Raw genomic sequence first — 14,386 nt, 5'->3', positions numbered from 1 at the left:
ATTTTTTTTTTTTTTAAACTTGGAGTTTTTCACACGAGCCGCAAGTGGGAATTTATTGCGGTTTATTAATGCACTTTTTTTGAAGCAGGAACTTAATCAAATGCATGGTAATGACTGATTGTGTCACTCGCAGGCTGAGCATGCACGAGGCCTCTGCAACCACCGCGATGTGCTCACACTGCCAAGCAAACACAGTTCAAGTGCATCCTGAGGTTCAAGCTCAGCTCAACACTGATGGCACCCCAGTCCAAGGTACAGGATTTGTTGGATGTGTGTGGTTCAGGGATGTTGTTATTTCTATTCAAGTCAACAGTGCAGGATCTGACATCGAAGACACCATTGTAAACCAGATTGCATTCTCGGCATGCATCCCACCCCTTGCCTCCCCCACCAAAAATATTGATAATAACCCTCTAGGCTTCTTTTAAACATGTTATTTAAATTTGTTTCTTGACTTAAGCAGCCTGCACTTTTTTCTGAAGATACACATTGTGCTTATGGAGCTCCGCCATTAAACCGTTGTACCACAATGGGTGCAGACCATTATTCAGGTGTTTCTTCAAAAGATGCCTTTCCGTCACAGCCCGTCATGGTTACCTTTGACTCCACGCGAGGCGTGTTAAGGACGTTTTGACAGTTTTGACGTGCAGCAGTTATTTTGCTTTCTAGTTAAAGCAGAACGTTTTGTTGTCGTGTCTCTTTGGCAAACACATTGCACATCTGTGCAAAAACAAATTTTTGTGTAAATCAATCACAATTATTGTTTTCAATGTTCCAATGTTTCAATTTCTCCACAAGAGATTTGTGATGTCACCTTTTCTTTCTGAAGTATCTTATCAGTGTCTATATCTTTTGCTCCTATTTTGTATTCAAATAATCCTTTATGAATAACCAACAGTCCTTTAACAATACCCATAACTGCAGCCCTTTCGTAATACTCGCGACCTGTTGATATATTTCAATTTCTGTGGATATGACATCTGATCATGACTCCCTGTCAAAGTTTGGTATGCAAGGTTCTCATCTTGTTGTATGTTTTCTGCAGCCTCAGCATCTCCCTCTCTTCGGGATATTGAAGTGGATGCATCTATGCTCAAGTCAGAGTCGTGGAGACAAGCAGTGGATCCTTGCTTTGCTCAGAAGCAGAATCCTGAGGTCGCGATGCGCCAGGACGTCATTTACGGTAAATGGATATTTTATTTGTAACATTGCTACCTTTTGTGCACAGGTGTACATATTATTGTTTACACTGACCCTTTTGACATCTATAGATACTAATTTATAATGCTCTTCTTGGCATATTGCAAAAATAATACAAGGAAACTTTGACACAGAAAAACGCTAATGGTCTATCTTGCCCATATCATGTCCCCTTTAAATTCGCTTATAGCGGTGTTGGGATAGTAAGGGGAAGTTGGTGAAGATGGAATTGAGAAAGGAAGGGAAAGGTTGGAGGTGGTGTGGGAAGGGCTTACAATGAACACGTAGGGTGGAACGAAGGAAGATGGAGATATATGAGGAGCAGGGGGCTGAAATAATAAAACCAGTTAAGAAGAAATAAGAACAAGTCTGGAGACGACGATGGTTCACGAGCGGTATTTGACGATTTTCATTGTTTCAGAAGTCAAGGATAAGACAATGTGATAATGTTTGACCAAGCTATAAAAATAATCAACATGATGTGGTACGAGTGACAGGTTATTAGCTGCAAAATGTCGAAAACCCGGTTTCGTTCAACAACTTTCAAAATTTGACCTTTGCATAACCTTTAAAGGTCACAAAACAATGTTGTGGACATTAAAATAAGGAAACGGGATACGTGCTATTGATAATTGGAGTTAGTTCGTCGAAGAAGGTCGAAAACCCGGTTCGATTCCCACAACTTTGAAAATTTGACCTTTGTGACCTTTAAAGGTCAAAGGTCAAGGATTATGACCTTTGGTGCAAAACTTCCTCTGCAACATTCCAGGAACAATATAACGTCATATAGGCTATATGGCATTTCGCACTCCTCGGATTATCCATACTTTGATGAAATCAGGGTAAAAACAAACTTGAAGGGGGCGCCACGGGCAAGGTGTTCGAGATAGAGCAAAACGGTTTCCAGACTTTAGGTGGGGAATGACCTCAAGATTATGCATAAAAATATTGTCATCCTAGCTCTCAAAGTTTGGGCAGTCATGATTTTTATGTCAAAATTCGCAATTTTCTAAGTTTGTGACCTTGTGACCTTAACCTTGGGACGAAAATGAAAAATCGAGCTCCGTGGAGCTATGCAGGTGCCATTGGGCTAACCAAATACCAAAACCCCTGCCAGATTCGACAAACCCCCTCGGAGAAGATGTAACTTGAAATTGGCTACCCCCTAAAAACACATGTTTTTTGGGCGTGGCTCCGCCCATAAGGGGCGCACCAAGCCCATTCTCAGGAAAACACAACTAGATCATGATATAAACCTCCCACCCAAATTTTATCAGGATCGGATCAAAACGGGACAGACAGACAGACAGACAGACAGACAGACAGACAGACCCACAACGAATATAGTGGTCACTTACTGACTCGTGAACCAATAAGGGGGTGAGGAGAGAGAGAGAGAGAGAGAGAGAGAGAGAGAGAGAGAGAGAGAGAGAGAGAGAGAGAGAGAGAGAGAGAGAGAGAGAGACAGAGAGAGAGAGAGACAGAGAGAGAGAGAGACAGAGAGAGAGAGACAGACAGAGAGAGACAGAGAGAGACAGAGAGAGACAGAGAGAGACAGAGAGAGACAGAGAGAGACAGAGAGAGACAGAGAGAGACAGAGAGAGACAGAGAGAGACAGAGAGAGACAGAGAGAGACAGAGAGAGACAGAGAGAGACAGAGAGAGACAGAGAGAGACAGAGAGAGACAGAGAGAGACAGAGAGAGACAGAGAGAGACAGAGAGAGACAGGGAGAGACACAGAGACACAGTGAAGGGGTGGGATTGGAAAAAAAACGAAATATCCGCCATTTTGTGAACATACTCTGCAGATGGAAAGCTGCATTGTAAATCAGCATCAATGTAACATTAACTTATTTGATAAAGCTTCTACTTCATCTTACGAAATTCTTTTTTTGATAACAATACTGCCCTGAAGATGCATCCTACAATATGGACCATTCCATTCGATTTTTTTTTTATTCCACAAAATTGCATGTAGAATAGCCAGCTAAAAAATTTCCAAGAATGACATCCAGTATTCTACAGTTCAGTTTCCTGCTTGTAAAGAAACAAGACAGCAGTTTCATTGGATAGGACTGAAGTAAGAACTAGAACGGTCACTCAGTAGAGTGCATACCTCCACCGGGCTGATTAGTTTATGTTTTGTATCTCAGTGATCGGCCGTATCTGGATCTGGACCTGAATCAAAATCTAATCCTCTTGTTATTGTCACCAAACCAAATCATCCACCAGGTTTCGTCCGAACCTGTCCATAACATTTTGAGATATCATGTTATATATCGTTATTGACTCAATGGTGAAGAATCACTTTAAAAATTCTCAGATCCGGATCTGGATTCAGATCGTCACCAAAATCGAATCAATTCTTCCTTGTTACACACCCAACCTGCCCACAAAGTTTCGTCCGAATCCTTCCCCAACTTTTTGAGATATCCTGCTTTTTGTCTTTTGGCTCTGTCTCTCAATGTTGAAAAATTGCTTTAGAATTCCAGGATCCAGATACGGATCCAGATATTCACCAAAATCTAATCATTTTGTCCTTGTCACATAACCAAGCACTCCACCAAATTTCATCCGAAACCACAACATTTTTGAGAAATCCTGTTCACAAACAAACAGACAGACAGGGGTGAAAACAAAACCTCCATCTCCCTTCGGTGGTGGAGGTAACCAGTCAGCTCTAATCATACTGTACAGTGAGATTTGAGCTGGTGGTGACACATTGATAATAACGATGATAATGAAGCTGGTGGCATTTCTTGTTTGTTCTGTAGTTTTAAGTATGAAACAACCACATCATAAGGAAGATTTAATACAATTATTGATATATAGATGGTGCAAATTCAGACTCGATCATTGTCTTTTAAGCCCCCGTTGGACTTGCTCTGAAACGGGGGCTTATGGATTTGGTCTCGATTTTCGTGTCTGTGCACGCGTGCGTCCGCAACCATATCTCGGACATGTATGGACCGATTTTATTCGTACTTAGCAAACAGACAACACATCATGGTATACATAAGCACATCATTTTGTTTTGTGATGTGATCAAAGATAGCCGACCGGCGGCCATTTTAGTTGTAAAATAAATAAAAAAACCCCCCGATGTTGAACGCGTCCTCGACCATTTCTCCGCCGCGCATTTACCGATGTTGTTCAAACTTAGCAAACAGATAATGAATGATGGCTTACATCCGCACATCGTTTTATTTCGAGATCAGATCCAACATGGCCGACTGACGGCCATTTTAGTTTTAAATAAATATGGGCTGGCTGGCCCTTTAACTCCTTAGAGAAAAATTACTAAAACAACGGGAATCTAATTTCTTTCTACTGCTGCCCTCATTTGAATTTGAACTCATAACTTCTGGGATACCAGTCCAAAGTCCTCAACACCCAGACATCAACCCAAATATGCAGACTTTCAACCACTGGGATAAATCTTTCATTATAGGTTCACGTTCGAACCCCCACAAAAGTTTAGAATTCCGTCTTCTTTTACTCCCTTTGCTTTTGGAATTGTGCAGAACTGATGCAGACAGAGTTTCACATTGTTCGGACACTGCGCATCATGACGGACATCTTCCACCGTGGTCTTAAAGAGGAGCTGGAGATGGAGGAAGTCACTCTGGAGCGCCTGGTGCCCTGTCTTAACGAGCTTCTGCGCATCCACTCGCGCTTCCTCGAGTGCCTGTTGATGCGAAGACGCCAAGCTCTCTTTGAGGGTGGCGGGGATAGAAACTTCCTCATCGTTTGGATTGCTGACATCCTCGTGAATCAAGTAGGTTTCGTTGTCGTGTAAAATGTTTTTTTTTATTCAATGAACGAAAATCACTTGCAAGCATGCATTTGGAATAAAACGAACAAACAACTGAATGAAGCAGAAACATCATATGGCGGGCGCAAACGGCTTCTGCCACCACTTCCAACGCATAATTGTATGGTGAAATGCAAGCAGAACCACACAGAATGCTAAATAAATAAATAACTCATTCCTCATTTTGGAGGATCATTTCATTTCATTTCATTTGGATCATTTCCTCATGATCTCTTTTTGAATGAAAATCCAAATTTGGGATACTTTTCCCCAGTATTTACGAGAACCTGGGGTGCATTCTATCCCATCCACCTCTCTAACAGCTATTCTTGGTTAATTCCATTAACTAATGGGCACTCCAACCCTCTGGGTGGGAGTAGCCTTCTCTGCCCACCATCAATGCTGCGGTTCACTCTTGGAAATTCAGTTCATAACTTTTGTCATTTTCGGAAGACATTTTATTGATCACAACAAATCGTACTCCATATCATAAGATCAGGGAAGATGATTTGTAATGCCAGCTACCACCAAAGGTGGTCTTGTTTCCAGCACATGTCAATTCTGGAGTTTCGGTGACATCCACGCTTACTCCATTTTAGTAAATTGCCAACAAATTGGCACTTATCATATGAGATCATAATGTTGTGAGTGCCAATGTGTTGGCACATCATGTTATAATAACATAACATGTTGACATATTTAATACAGTATCATTGGCCACCCAATGCACCGGCCCAGTTTCACCGACTTATCGGTCGCACCATGATACTTTCCTGCACATTGAAGGAAAGTCATTTTTATAAAGACGCAAACAATGTTTCCTCCCCATTCCTCAACTTGTGTTTGTTTTAAACCATTGAGAGACTCAGCCACTGTAATTTCCACGACATGTCATGTTTCATACTCAGCTCGCGTGAACATGCTCTCTTCCAGAATGGCCCTCAAGGATTCCTTGTGAGCGTCTATCGGAGTCACATTGTCTGGCACACGAAATGCAAAGCTCAGATTTAAAATTGTAACATTTGTAGTAACTTTCGTTCTGACAAAAAGCATGTTCGTGGAAGTCGCTTAAAATCATGGAAAAGGCGAGAAGCAGGCTTTAACACAGCGATCAAGATGACAGTTCGAATCTCGCGGTAAATGGAGTCGACTCAAATGGGAAACACGGAATGTGGTGAGGTGTGAGCACAGCAAAATCACTATTTGAAAAAAAGAATACGCAGAATGTATTTTTATTTGATTTAGTCACTGAAAATAAGTTTTGACAAAGGACAGTAAAATACGAACGGACCATATACATGGAATTCCATATTTTCTACAGCCTGAATTGAAGAACCTCACCTCGAAGCTGTGTAGCCTGGGTCCGAAACTCGACCCAGTTATAAATTGCCATCCTGGTGATTCACAGGCAGGATTATTCATCAAATGTGCGTGCCGTGCCTCGGATGTATGTTAAACTGGGCGTCCCACCTGCTGGCATTAGTTGCTGGATGTTAAAGATCCCCACAGTGTCCTTCACGAAGAGTAGGCAAGCTTTTGCCGGCACCATGAACAAATTCCAAATTCTTGCCCTAACCAAACACTGGGAAGGTAAAGGCAAACCACCCAGTTGAATCCTTGACATGTGGCTGCTTTGGCAGCACTGGGGCTGCCTTTGGGCAGAACAGCAGAAACAAAAAGAGGAATTAAAGAACAAACTCTGAATTTGTGATGCTTTGAAGTTTGGTTCATTTAAAAGACTGTTTCACAGATCAATGCAACCAGAACAAGACTTCAACACTTATTTCCATTAATATGAGAGCTCGAGCTTGCTCACTATCACATCCTGATTATTTCTTACAAGAGCAGTTAAAGTTTAGCCAAAGGGACATGCTAGGTTGCAGATGACAATCATCACAAACACCATGGATCACTGCTGCAAGCACGAAGGGTGTCATGTGACCAGACTTTTTTTTCATTTCGGTTTATGTTTTTTTTTTTTAAAACATCCTTGGTAAAGAGAGTCAGAAGACATAGATACAAGGTTACATCAGAACAGCAAGAAGAATCATGTTAATAACAAATGTAAAAGCAGCAAGATCACAAGTTAAGGTAAAACAGAATTCAAACAAACATTACTTATGTAATTGATATATACATCCATCTATCTATAATTCCAGCAGTGTGTGTGTGTGTGTGTGTGTGTGTGTGTGTGTGTGTGTGTGTGTGTGTGTGTGTGTGTGTGTGTGTGTGTGTGTGTGTGTGTGTGTGTGTGTGTGTGTGTGTGTGTGTGTGTGTGTGTGTGTGTGTGTGTGTGTGTGTGTGACCGCTGTTTCTCGACAACCACTGGTCCGATCTAATTGAAACTTGCCAGGTATATTGTTTGGGACCTGAGTATGTGCCTTTTCAAGGTTTGATATTAATCGGACAAGTGCTTCCCAAGTTATGGCCATTTATTCACCAAACCAATGACAAGACACGTTGCTGCGTAGGCGAAGCCGATGGGGAAAGGGCGCCATTTAGTTACCGTGGCGTAGGAGTGGCAATGGTCAATGGCAGCGAATGTCATGGCAAGCAAAGACAGGGAGGTAAACTTGATTTTAATTTGGTTTTAATTAACTCTGTGTGTGTAAGTATCACAGCAGTTGTTACTTCAATGCAAGCGATAATTCGTGGAAATACACGTGAACATTCCGTACGGGCACGCACCACTTCCGGATAGTGATGACTTACTGTATTCTAATAATTTCTCGATTTCTTATCCGCATTTATAGATAAACACAATGCCCCAATCTAGTCGTCGTTTACGAGAGCGAAGGAACGGCCTGTGTGGTTGTTTGAAAGATTTTTTGGGGGGGGTTGCACGTACGGCCACGCACGTACGGACACTCACGTACGGGCACATGAGAGCGAAGGAACGGCCTGTGTGGTTGTTTCTGGCACGCGGTTTGAAAGTTTTTTTTTTTATTTTTTTTTTTTTGCAAGTACGGCCACGCACGTACAGGCACGCACATACGGGCACGTAATAGTATAACAAAATTAAGCATTTCCGTCAAAAAAGGAATTGTCGAATTTTTATACCTTTGAATCTTACACTGATAGTAGGTGAAGATTTTGAGCATTTCTGAGTTGAATATTATACCTAGACACAGATTGATGGCTGGAAGGAAGAATGGCACGGTGATGATCGGACTTTAGAACACCAAGTCCAAAACGCAAGAGAAGCTCATTCCTGCATTCACTCAACAATTGTATATCAAAACGAGTAAGTTGTTGCGCATAGGACAGAAGAGAAGGGTATGCAATGAAGCGAAGCGCACGCTTCTGGAGTCGTTCAATCTCATCACCCTGAACCCTAGTGATGTCAGAACCCCACACGGGCACACCGAACTCCAGAAAAGGGCGGATGAACAATTTGTATATTAAAACGAGATCAAGGGCACTCGCTGAATTTCTTCAAAGTATAAAGAGCGTGCAGCACGAGATACCATCTGCTGGACCTGGCTATTCCACTTCAGTTCTGATTGGATTATAACACCAAGGAGAGTGAACGATTGAACTTTTTGCAGAGGAATGTTATGAATGACGATGTTTAATTGGGGTGCCATTTTCTGAAGGAAAGATATTTGCATGATCTTGCATTTCTCTGGCTTCGGCCTAACGTCATTAAGGCAAGACCAATCACCAAGTGCATCATCATGGGCTTGCATCGAACTTTGTCGAGTTCTGTGCAACACTTTGACCATGCCCAAGTCGTCCATATATTTGCAACAGTATCCTGTTGTTACAGCCGCATCATTCACCAAAACAAGGAACAAAATTGGTCCTAGTTTCGTCCCTTGTGGAACTCCGCATGACTGACTCAAGGGGTTCGATGTCTGCCACTGAGAACGAACCACTTGGGAATGATTGGTAAGGAAACTACACAATGTAGGGATAATGGATGTATCACCCCCAAGCTTAATGAGCCTTTCAATGGAGTGGTTGACGAGGTCGAACGCCTCTGTAAAGTCATCCGGAAGTGCTGCTTTTGACGTCATCAGGAACTGCTGGCTTGTGGTGTTGCGGTGGCCATTGTGGCCATTTTCAAAGCCTCCCAGCGATCGCTCTTGTGGCCAGCTTTGTGTGGCATTTTCTTGCACTGCATCGGAGGCTCTCCAGCGTGCTGGCATCGAGCACGCCACCGGTCCTTGCCTTCATGGGCCTGCCTCTCGCTTACCTCGACGTGGAGAGCTTTGGCTCTTGTGGTGTTTGAGCTGATATCGGCGAGCAGCGGTTTTTCTCGGTGATCTGTGGGTTACTTACTGTACTTGTAATCTCTCTCGTTCCACTGCTGGTGTGGAACACCATGTGCAGTTGCCTCCAAGTGGCGGTATTATGTTGGCAAGCATGAATGCAGCTCTTTCTGAAGTCGTTGGTCATTATAATAGGGTGCTGTTAAGCAGTAAGCCTGGTTTCTTTTAAAGTTCTTTATAATATTAGTTTATTTTGTTGCTCACTAATACCATGGCTTTTGACAAAGGAGTGATTGGATCCACAAACACAGAACTTTTGGAGTTGTGTAACGATAGCTCTCAGCTGAAAATCATTTACCCCTGGACATTCTTACAAACATTCACAGTTTTGGTATTGCACGTAAACGTGGATGTGAGAGCTGGTAGAAAAACACGGCGTCAAATAACAGCTGTGGATCCACACCCTCGTCAGCAACAACCTTGGCAACTTGTCAGAATAAGGACTTTAAGGCATGTTTACACTGATTCTGAACGATCGTCATCTGCATTACCGTCGACATTGCCTGTGCATGCGAGATCACTGCGCAACAAGTTTGATGACTTCGAGGCAACGAAAGTCACCCAGTGCAGTGATGTAAATCTATCAGCAGAAACCGAAACTTGGTTCACCCCAGACAAGCCATCCACATGTTTTGACTTCCCAGCATTTACTCTCTACTGCTCTGACCGTGATGGCCGAATGGGAGGAACGGGAGTTGCACTTTATGCTCAAGATGACATCAACTCCCGACAAGTGTTTCACAATCTTGTCCCAACACATCTGGAAATTATTTGGGTTCAACTGACATTATCATCTACTTTCGTCTGATGAGGAACGTCGACGCGTGTGTTGCCTATTTTCCGCCAAGATCTCCCGACCGTCAGAAGATAACAGATCACATCAAATGAGATGGTTGACCTCATCAACTCAACGGAGGAGGCAGTAGTACTTGTTACGGGGGATTTTAATGATCTCCGTACCGATGTTATTGAACAACATGTCCTGTTGACACGGTTAGTTGTAACACCAACACGAGGTGATGCAGTACTTGATAAGATTTTTGACAAACTCTCAAGAACTTTTATGGTGAACCAACAATAGGCGCCCCCAATTGCATCTTGTAATCGCTGTGTTGTTGTAGCCCGACCGCATGATTCAATCCAACCTTTGAAATCCACCAAGTCGAAACTAAACACCTTTTCGTGAACCATCTATCCGAAATTTTGTGGACAATGGATTACGGAGGAAAATTGGGCTGATTTGAACTCTTCCGATAATCCTGATGAAATGGTTGAAATTTTACATCCCGCAGTTACGATCCTTATGATGCAACGCAAACATTTACGCTTTCATGAGAAAGTGATGAAGCAGAAACCTTGGGACAAACCATGGATCAATGATAATCTCCATCGTTAAATAACACAACGGGACTCTGCACATGATCGTGGCGATTTTTGATCGATCCCATCAATTAAGGAACATAGTCCAGCGTAAAATCAAAAAAAGCTAAGTCGGGTTCCTTTCAGAACAAAGCTGAGTTCACCTTAAAAGATCAGAATCTGGAAAATGGCACACACAGATCAGATTATTGACCAGAATGAAGAAGCAGTCCTGTAATTTTGCTTTTGCTGATCAATCTCCTCGTCAACTAGTCAATGATCTTAACATGCAATTTTTCACGCATCTGCACGACATTACCTCTGCCGGACGCAGCTACTCTTATGGCATATCTTCCAGCGTCTGCGCCTCCACCGACAATCCGTCAACACGAGGTTTATTTTTTGTCTTAGATGTCTCAACGCGTCCAAGGCACCCCAATCCCAGTGATGTACCTACTCGTCTTCCTAAAGAGTTTGCACTAAAATTATCAGGCCCTGTTACAAAGATATTTAACAAGTGCTTGCAGAATGGTTACTTCCCTGCATTTGTCTTGCTTAATTGTGGTTGAAGTTGATGACATCGTATTGTGTTGTTTCCGCTCAATGCAACATTAAACCAATGAATATTTAAATGCTCCCTCGCCCACAGTTCTCAGGTGGGAATGCTGAGAGCTTGGTGAGAACATATGGAGCATTTTGCAGCCGACATAACGACGCCCTTGCCTTTTACAAGGACCTGTTGAGTCGAAACCGCAGTTTCCAGATGTTTATCCAGGTACGTAGGCGTTCGGTGCAGTCAGTATTGCTTGATCAATATTGTGTGCTGTAATTTCTCTTGTCAGTGGAGTATTTATCGAGTTCGAAGAGCTTTCACATTGAATTTGCTCCTCATGCAGTTCGTGTAATTTTTTTTTTGAAGCAATACTTGAATAATGTGCAACCACAGAAGCAGAGCAAGAACCCACAGGCCCTTCGCCTTGGCATTCCAGAATGCTTCCTGCTGGTGACGCAGCGCATCACGAAGTACCCCGTACTTATCAGCCGCATCCTTCAACATACTGAGGGTACGTCCCTATCTAGGCTCTTGCTGTGTCGTGCTTTCTACGAGAAACAGTAATGGCCTTCGCATTCCATTTCAGAATTGCCCTTATAGAAATGTCCCTGTGTGTGTCAAACAAATTCACAATGGGCGTATTGTTTTGGATTGATTCTTGTCAATAAGCATGCTTATTGTTCGTGTTGTATTTGTAATAACAAAGTACAGTAAAGACAATAAATGCAATAACATCTCCATTTATTAAACTTGTCTTTAAAAAGGAATGTACCGAACATTTTAGTTTGTTCGTTTACAAGTACCAGTATACATAGTTTACAAGTACCTGTATACATAACCAGCATGCCTATTGAAATGTCATAGAATTGCTTTGTCCATTCCATTATTACCTCTGCCACCGAAGGTGAAGGAGGTTATGTTTTCACCCCGACTCTGTCTGTTTGTCTGTTTGATAATTGCCGGAATCCTTCGGATTTCGTAAATTATGTTGGTCGGTTATGCGTGTCATTCAGTGTGTCTGTTTGTCTGTTTGTTTGTGTGTTTGTTTACCCTGTAGCAGCCACACCGTTTCAGCGATCATGACCAAACTAGGTACAGACGTCGGCTATGGTCCAACTTAGACACTTGTCGTTTTTGGTGAATCTCGGTCAAAGGTCAAGGTCAAGGTCACCGAAAAACCGAAATTCTTATTGTCGCAAGAATGTCCACTAAAATGGTCGTATCGACTTCAAACCAAATCCAAAATGTGCATCTTCCAATTCTGCATCCAACCATATGTCTCATTGGGGTATCACACCAACACCCTTCTTAGCGGTTGGGGGTCGAATGTCAGGGGGGGTCGAGTCAAAAATTTCAAATTGCGATAAAAACGCCATTTCAAGTCCGATTGACTTCCAAGTCATGATCATGACCAAACTAAGTGCTATAACTCATTAAACAGTAGCACTATCGACTTATAAGAACCAATTTGATTTCCAGGTTTTTGTTTTTTCAGAGATCATGGAGATATGACAAAGCTATTCCGGCAATTCCTTGCTCAACGAGCAATTTCATTTGTTGGGTGGTCGCGAGACTACCCTTATTCTCAGGTTTTCCATCTGTCTGTTTGTTTGTATGTAATCGACAGCTTTGGAGGCCAGAGGAGTTAACCGATTTTGATGAAACTTGACTGGCAGGTTCATACCAGGATCTAGTTCTATGCTTTTGAGCACCGTTGCTATGGACACCACCGTTGCGTAGCAATGTGACTTTGAAATTTTTGGAAAAATCCGAATTTTTTTTTTTTCGAAAATCAAAAATCGCCTTCCGTGCTTTTATGCGCACTATAATCAACCTCTTTGTCAAAAAATTTCAGCCTGATCCGTCAAAAACTATGACTAGTATGCAATTATATAGCGACCACCCATGTCGCCTACCGGCTTGTTGGGTGGTCGCTAGAGTACCCTTATTCTCATGTTTTCTGTCTGTCTGTATGTATGTAATGGACAGCTCTGGAGACCAGAGGAGTCAACCGATTTTGATGAAACTTGACAGGTAGGTTCATGCCAGGATCTAGTTGTATGCTTTTGAGCACCATTGCTATGGATGCCACCGTTGCCTAGCACAAGACTTTGAAATTTTTGAAAAAAATCCGAAATTTTTTTTTTCAAAAATCGGCTTCCGCGCTTTTATGCGGAATATAATCAACCTCTTTGTCAAAAAATTTCAGCCCGATCCGTCAAAAACTGTATGACTAGTATGCAATTATATAGCGATCACCCATGTCGCCTCGCAGCTTGTTTTTTGTTTGTTTGTCTGTTTGTTTGTGTGCGAGCCTGGTGTTGGCGTAGTGGTTTGGGCAGCGGCTTGGGATCCAAAAGGTCCTGAGTTCAAGCCCCGTTAGCCGCTTGAATTAACACACACCAGGGGGTTGACTCAGCCTGTCATCCTTCCGAGGTCGGCGAAGTGAGTACCAGTGTACTGGGACCGGTGTATGCCCCGGTGAGAATAGGTGTACCATATCCCTGTGTCATAAGAGGCGACCAGGGTTGCGTCAGGAAGGGCATCCGGCGTAAAACCTGTGCCAAATCATTTTACGGATCATAACGGATGATCCGCTGTGGCGACCCCTCACGGGAGCAGCCGAAAGAAGAAGAAGTTTGTTTGTGTACAGGATATCTCAAAAAGTTGTGCACGGATCTGGATGAAATTTTGTGGACAGGTTCGGTGTGTGACAAGGACAAACTGATTAGATTTTGGTGAAGATCCGGATCCGGATGCGACTACTAGAATTTTTAAACTGATTCTTCACCATTGAGAGATGGGGCCAACAACGAAATGTAGCACGATATCTCAAAAAGTTGTGGACGGATTTGGATGAAACTTGGTGAACACGTTGGGTGTTTGGCAAGGACGAATTGATTCGATTTTGATGAAGATCTGAATCTGGATCTGGATACAAGAATTATTTAATTTCCAAAGTGATTCTTCACAATTGAGATATCGGGCCAAAAACGATACATAACCTGATATTTCAAAAATGTATTGGGCCCGATGTGTTCTCGTGGATCAAGCATTACCTGGCGGAGGGAGGCGCTCTACCGAGTGCCCTTCTATTTATGGAAATATACACATTTAACTTCAATTGAAGAATGTGTGTTTATAAATCGGATTTTAATTCCGTCAAACTGGATTTAAATTGTGCAA

The 14,386-nt window shown here is 42.5% G+C and overlaps 1 protein-coding gene across 7 annotated transcripts in view; it reads left to right on the top strand.

The window, feature by feature from the left end:
• LOC147030046 (rho guanine nucleotide exchange factor 28-like) overlaps positions 1–14,386 on the top strand; it is a 157,824-nt gene that overhangs the window by 113,313 nt on the left and 30,125 nt on the right. For all 7 annotated transcript variants that reach the window (XR_015056199.1, XM_085873743.1, XM_085873739.1 and 4 more), the window contains 5 exons: positions 134–252; positions 1,046–1,183; positions 4,725–4,978; positions 11,297–11,422; positions 11,594–11,711. Coding sequence is in view for 6 of the 7 variants with exons in the window: in XM_085873743.1 (XP_085729869.1) it covers positions 134–252; positions 1,046–1,183; positions 4,725–4,978; positions 11,297–11,422; positions 11,594–11,711 (755 nt within the window). In the remaining variant the exon portion in view is untranslated. The remainder of the gene's footprint in view (positions 1–133; positions 253–1,045; positions 1,184–4,724; positions 4,979–11,296; positions 11,423–11,593; positions 11,712–14,386) is intronic.

This window comes from Eptatretus burgeri, chromosome 3 (genome assembly GCF_056783735.1).
Source record: "Eptatretus burgeri isolate ZD-2024b chromosome 3, Ebu_testis_v1, whole genome shotgun sequence".
In the NCBI taxonomy this organism is placed as follows: domain Eukaryota; kingdom Metazoa; phylum Chordata; class Myxini; order Myxiniformes; family Myxinidae; genus Eptatretus; species Eptatretus burgeri.
This window is presented reverse-complemented; position numbering and strand designations above follow the sequence as displayed.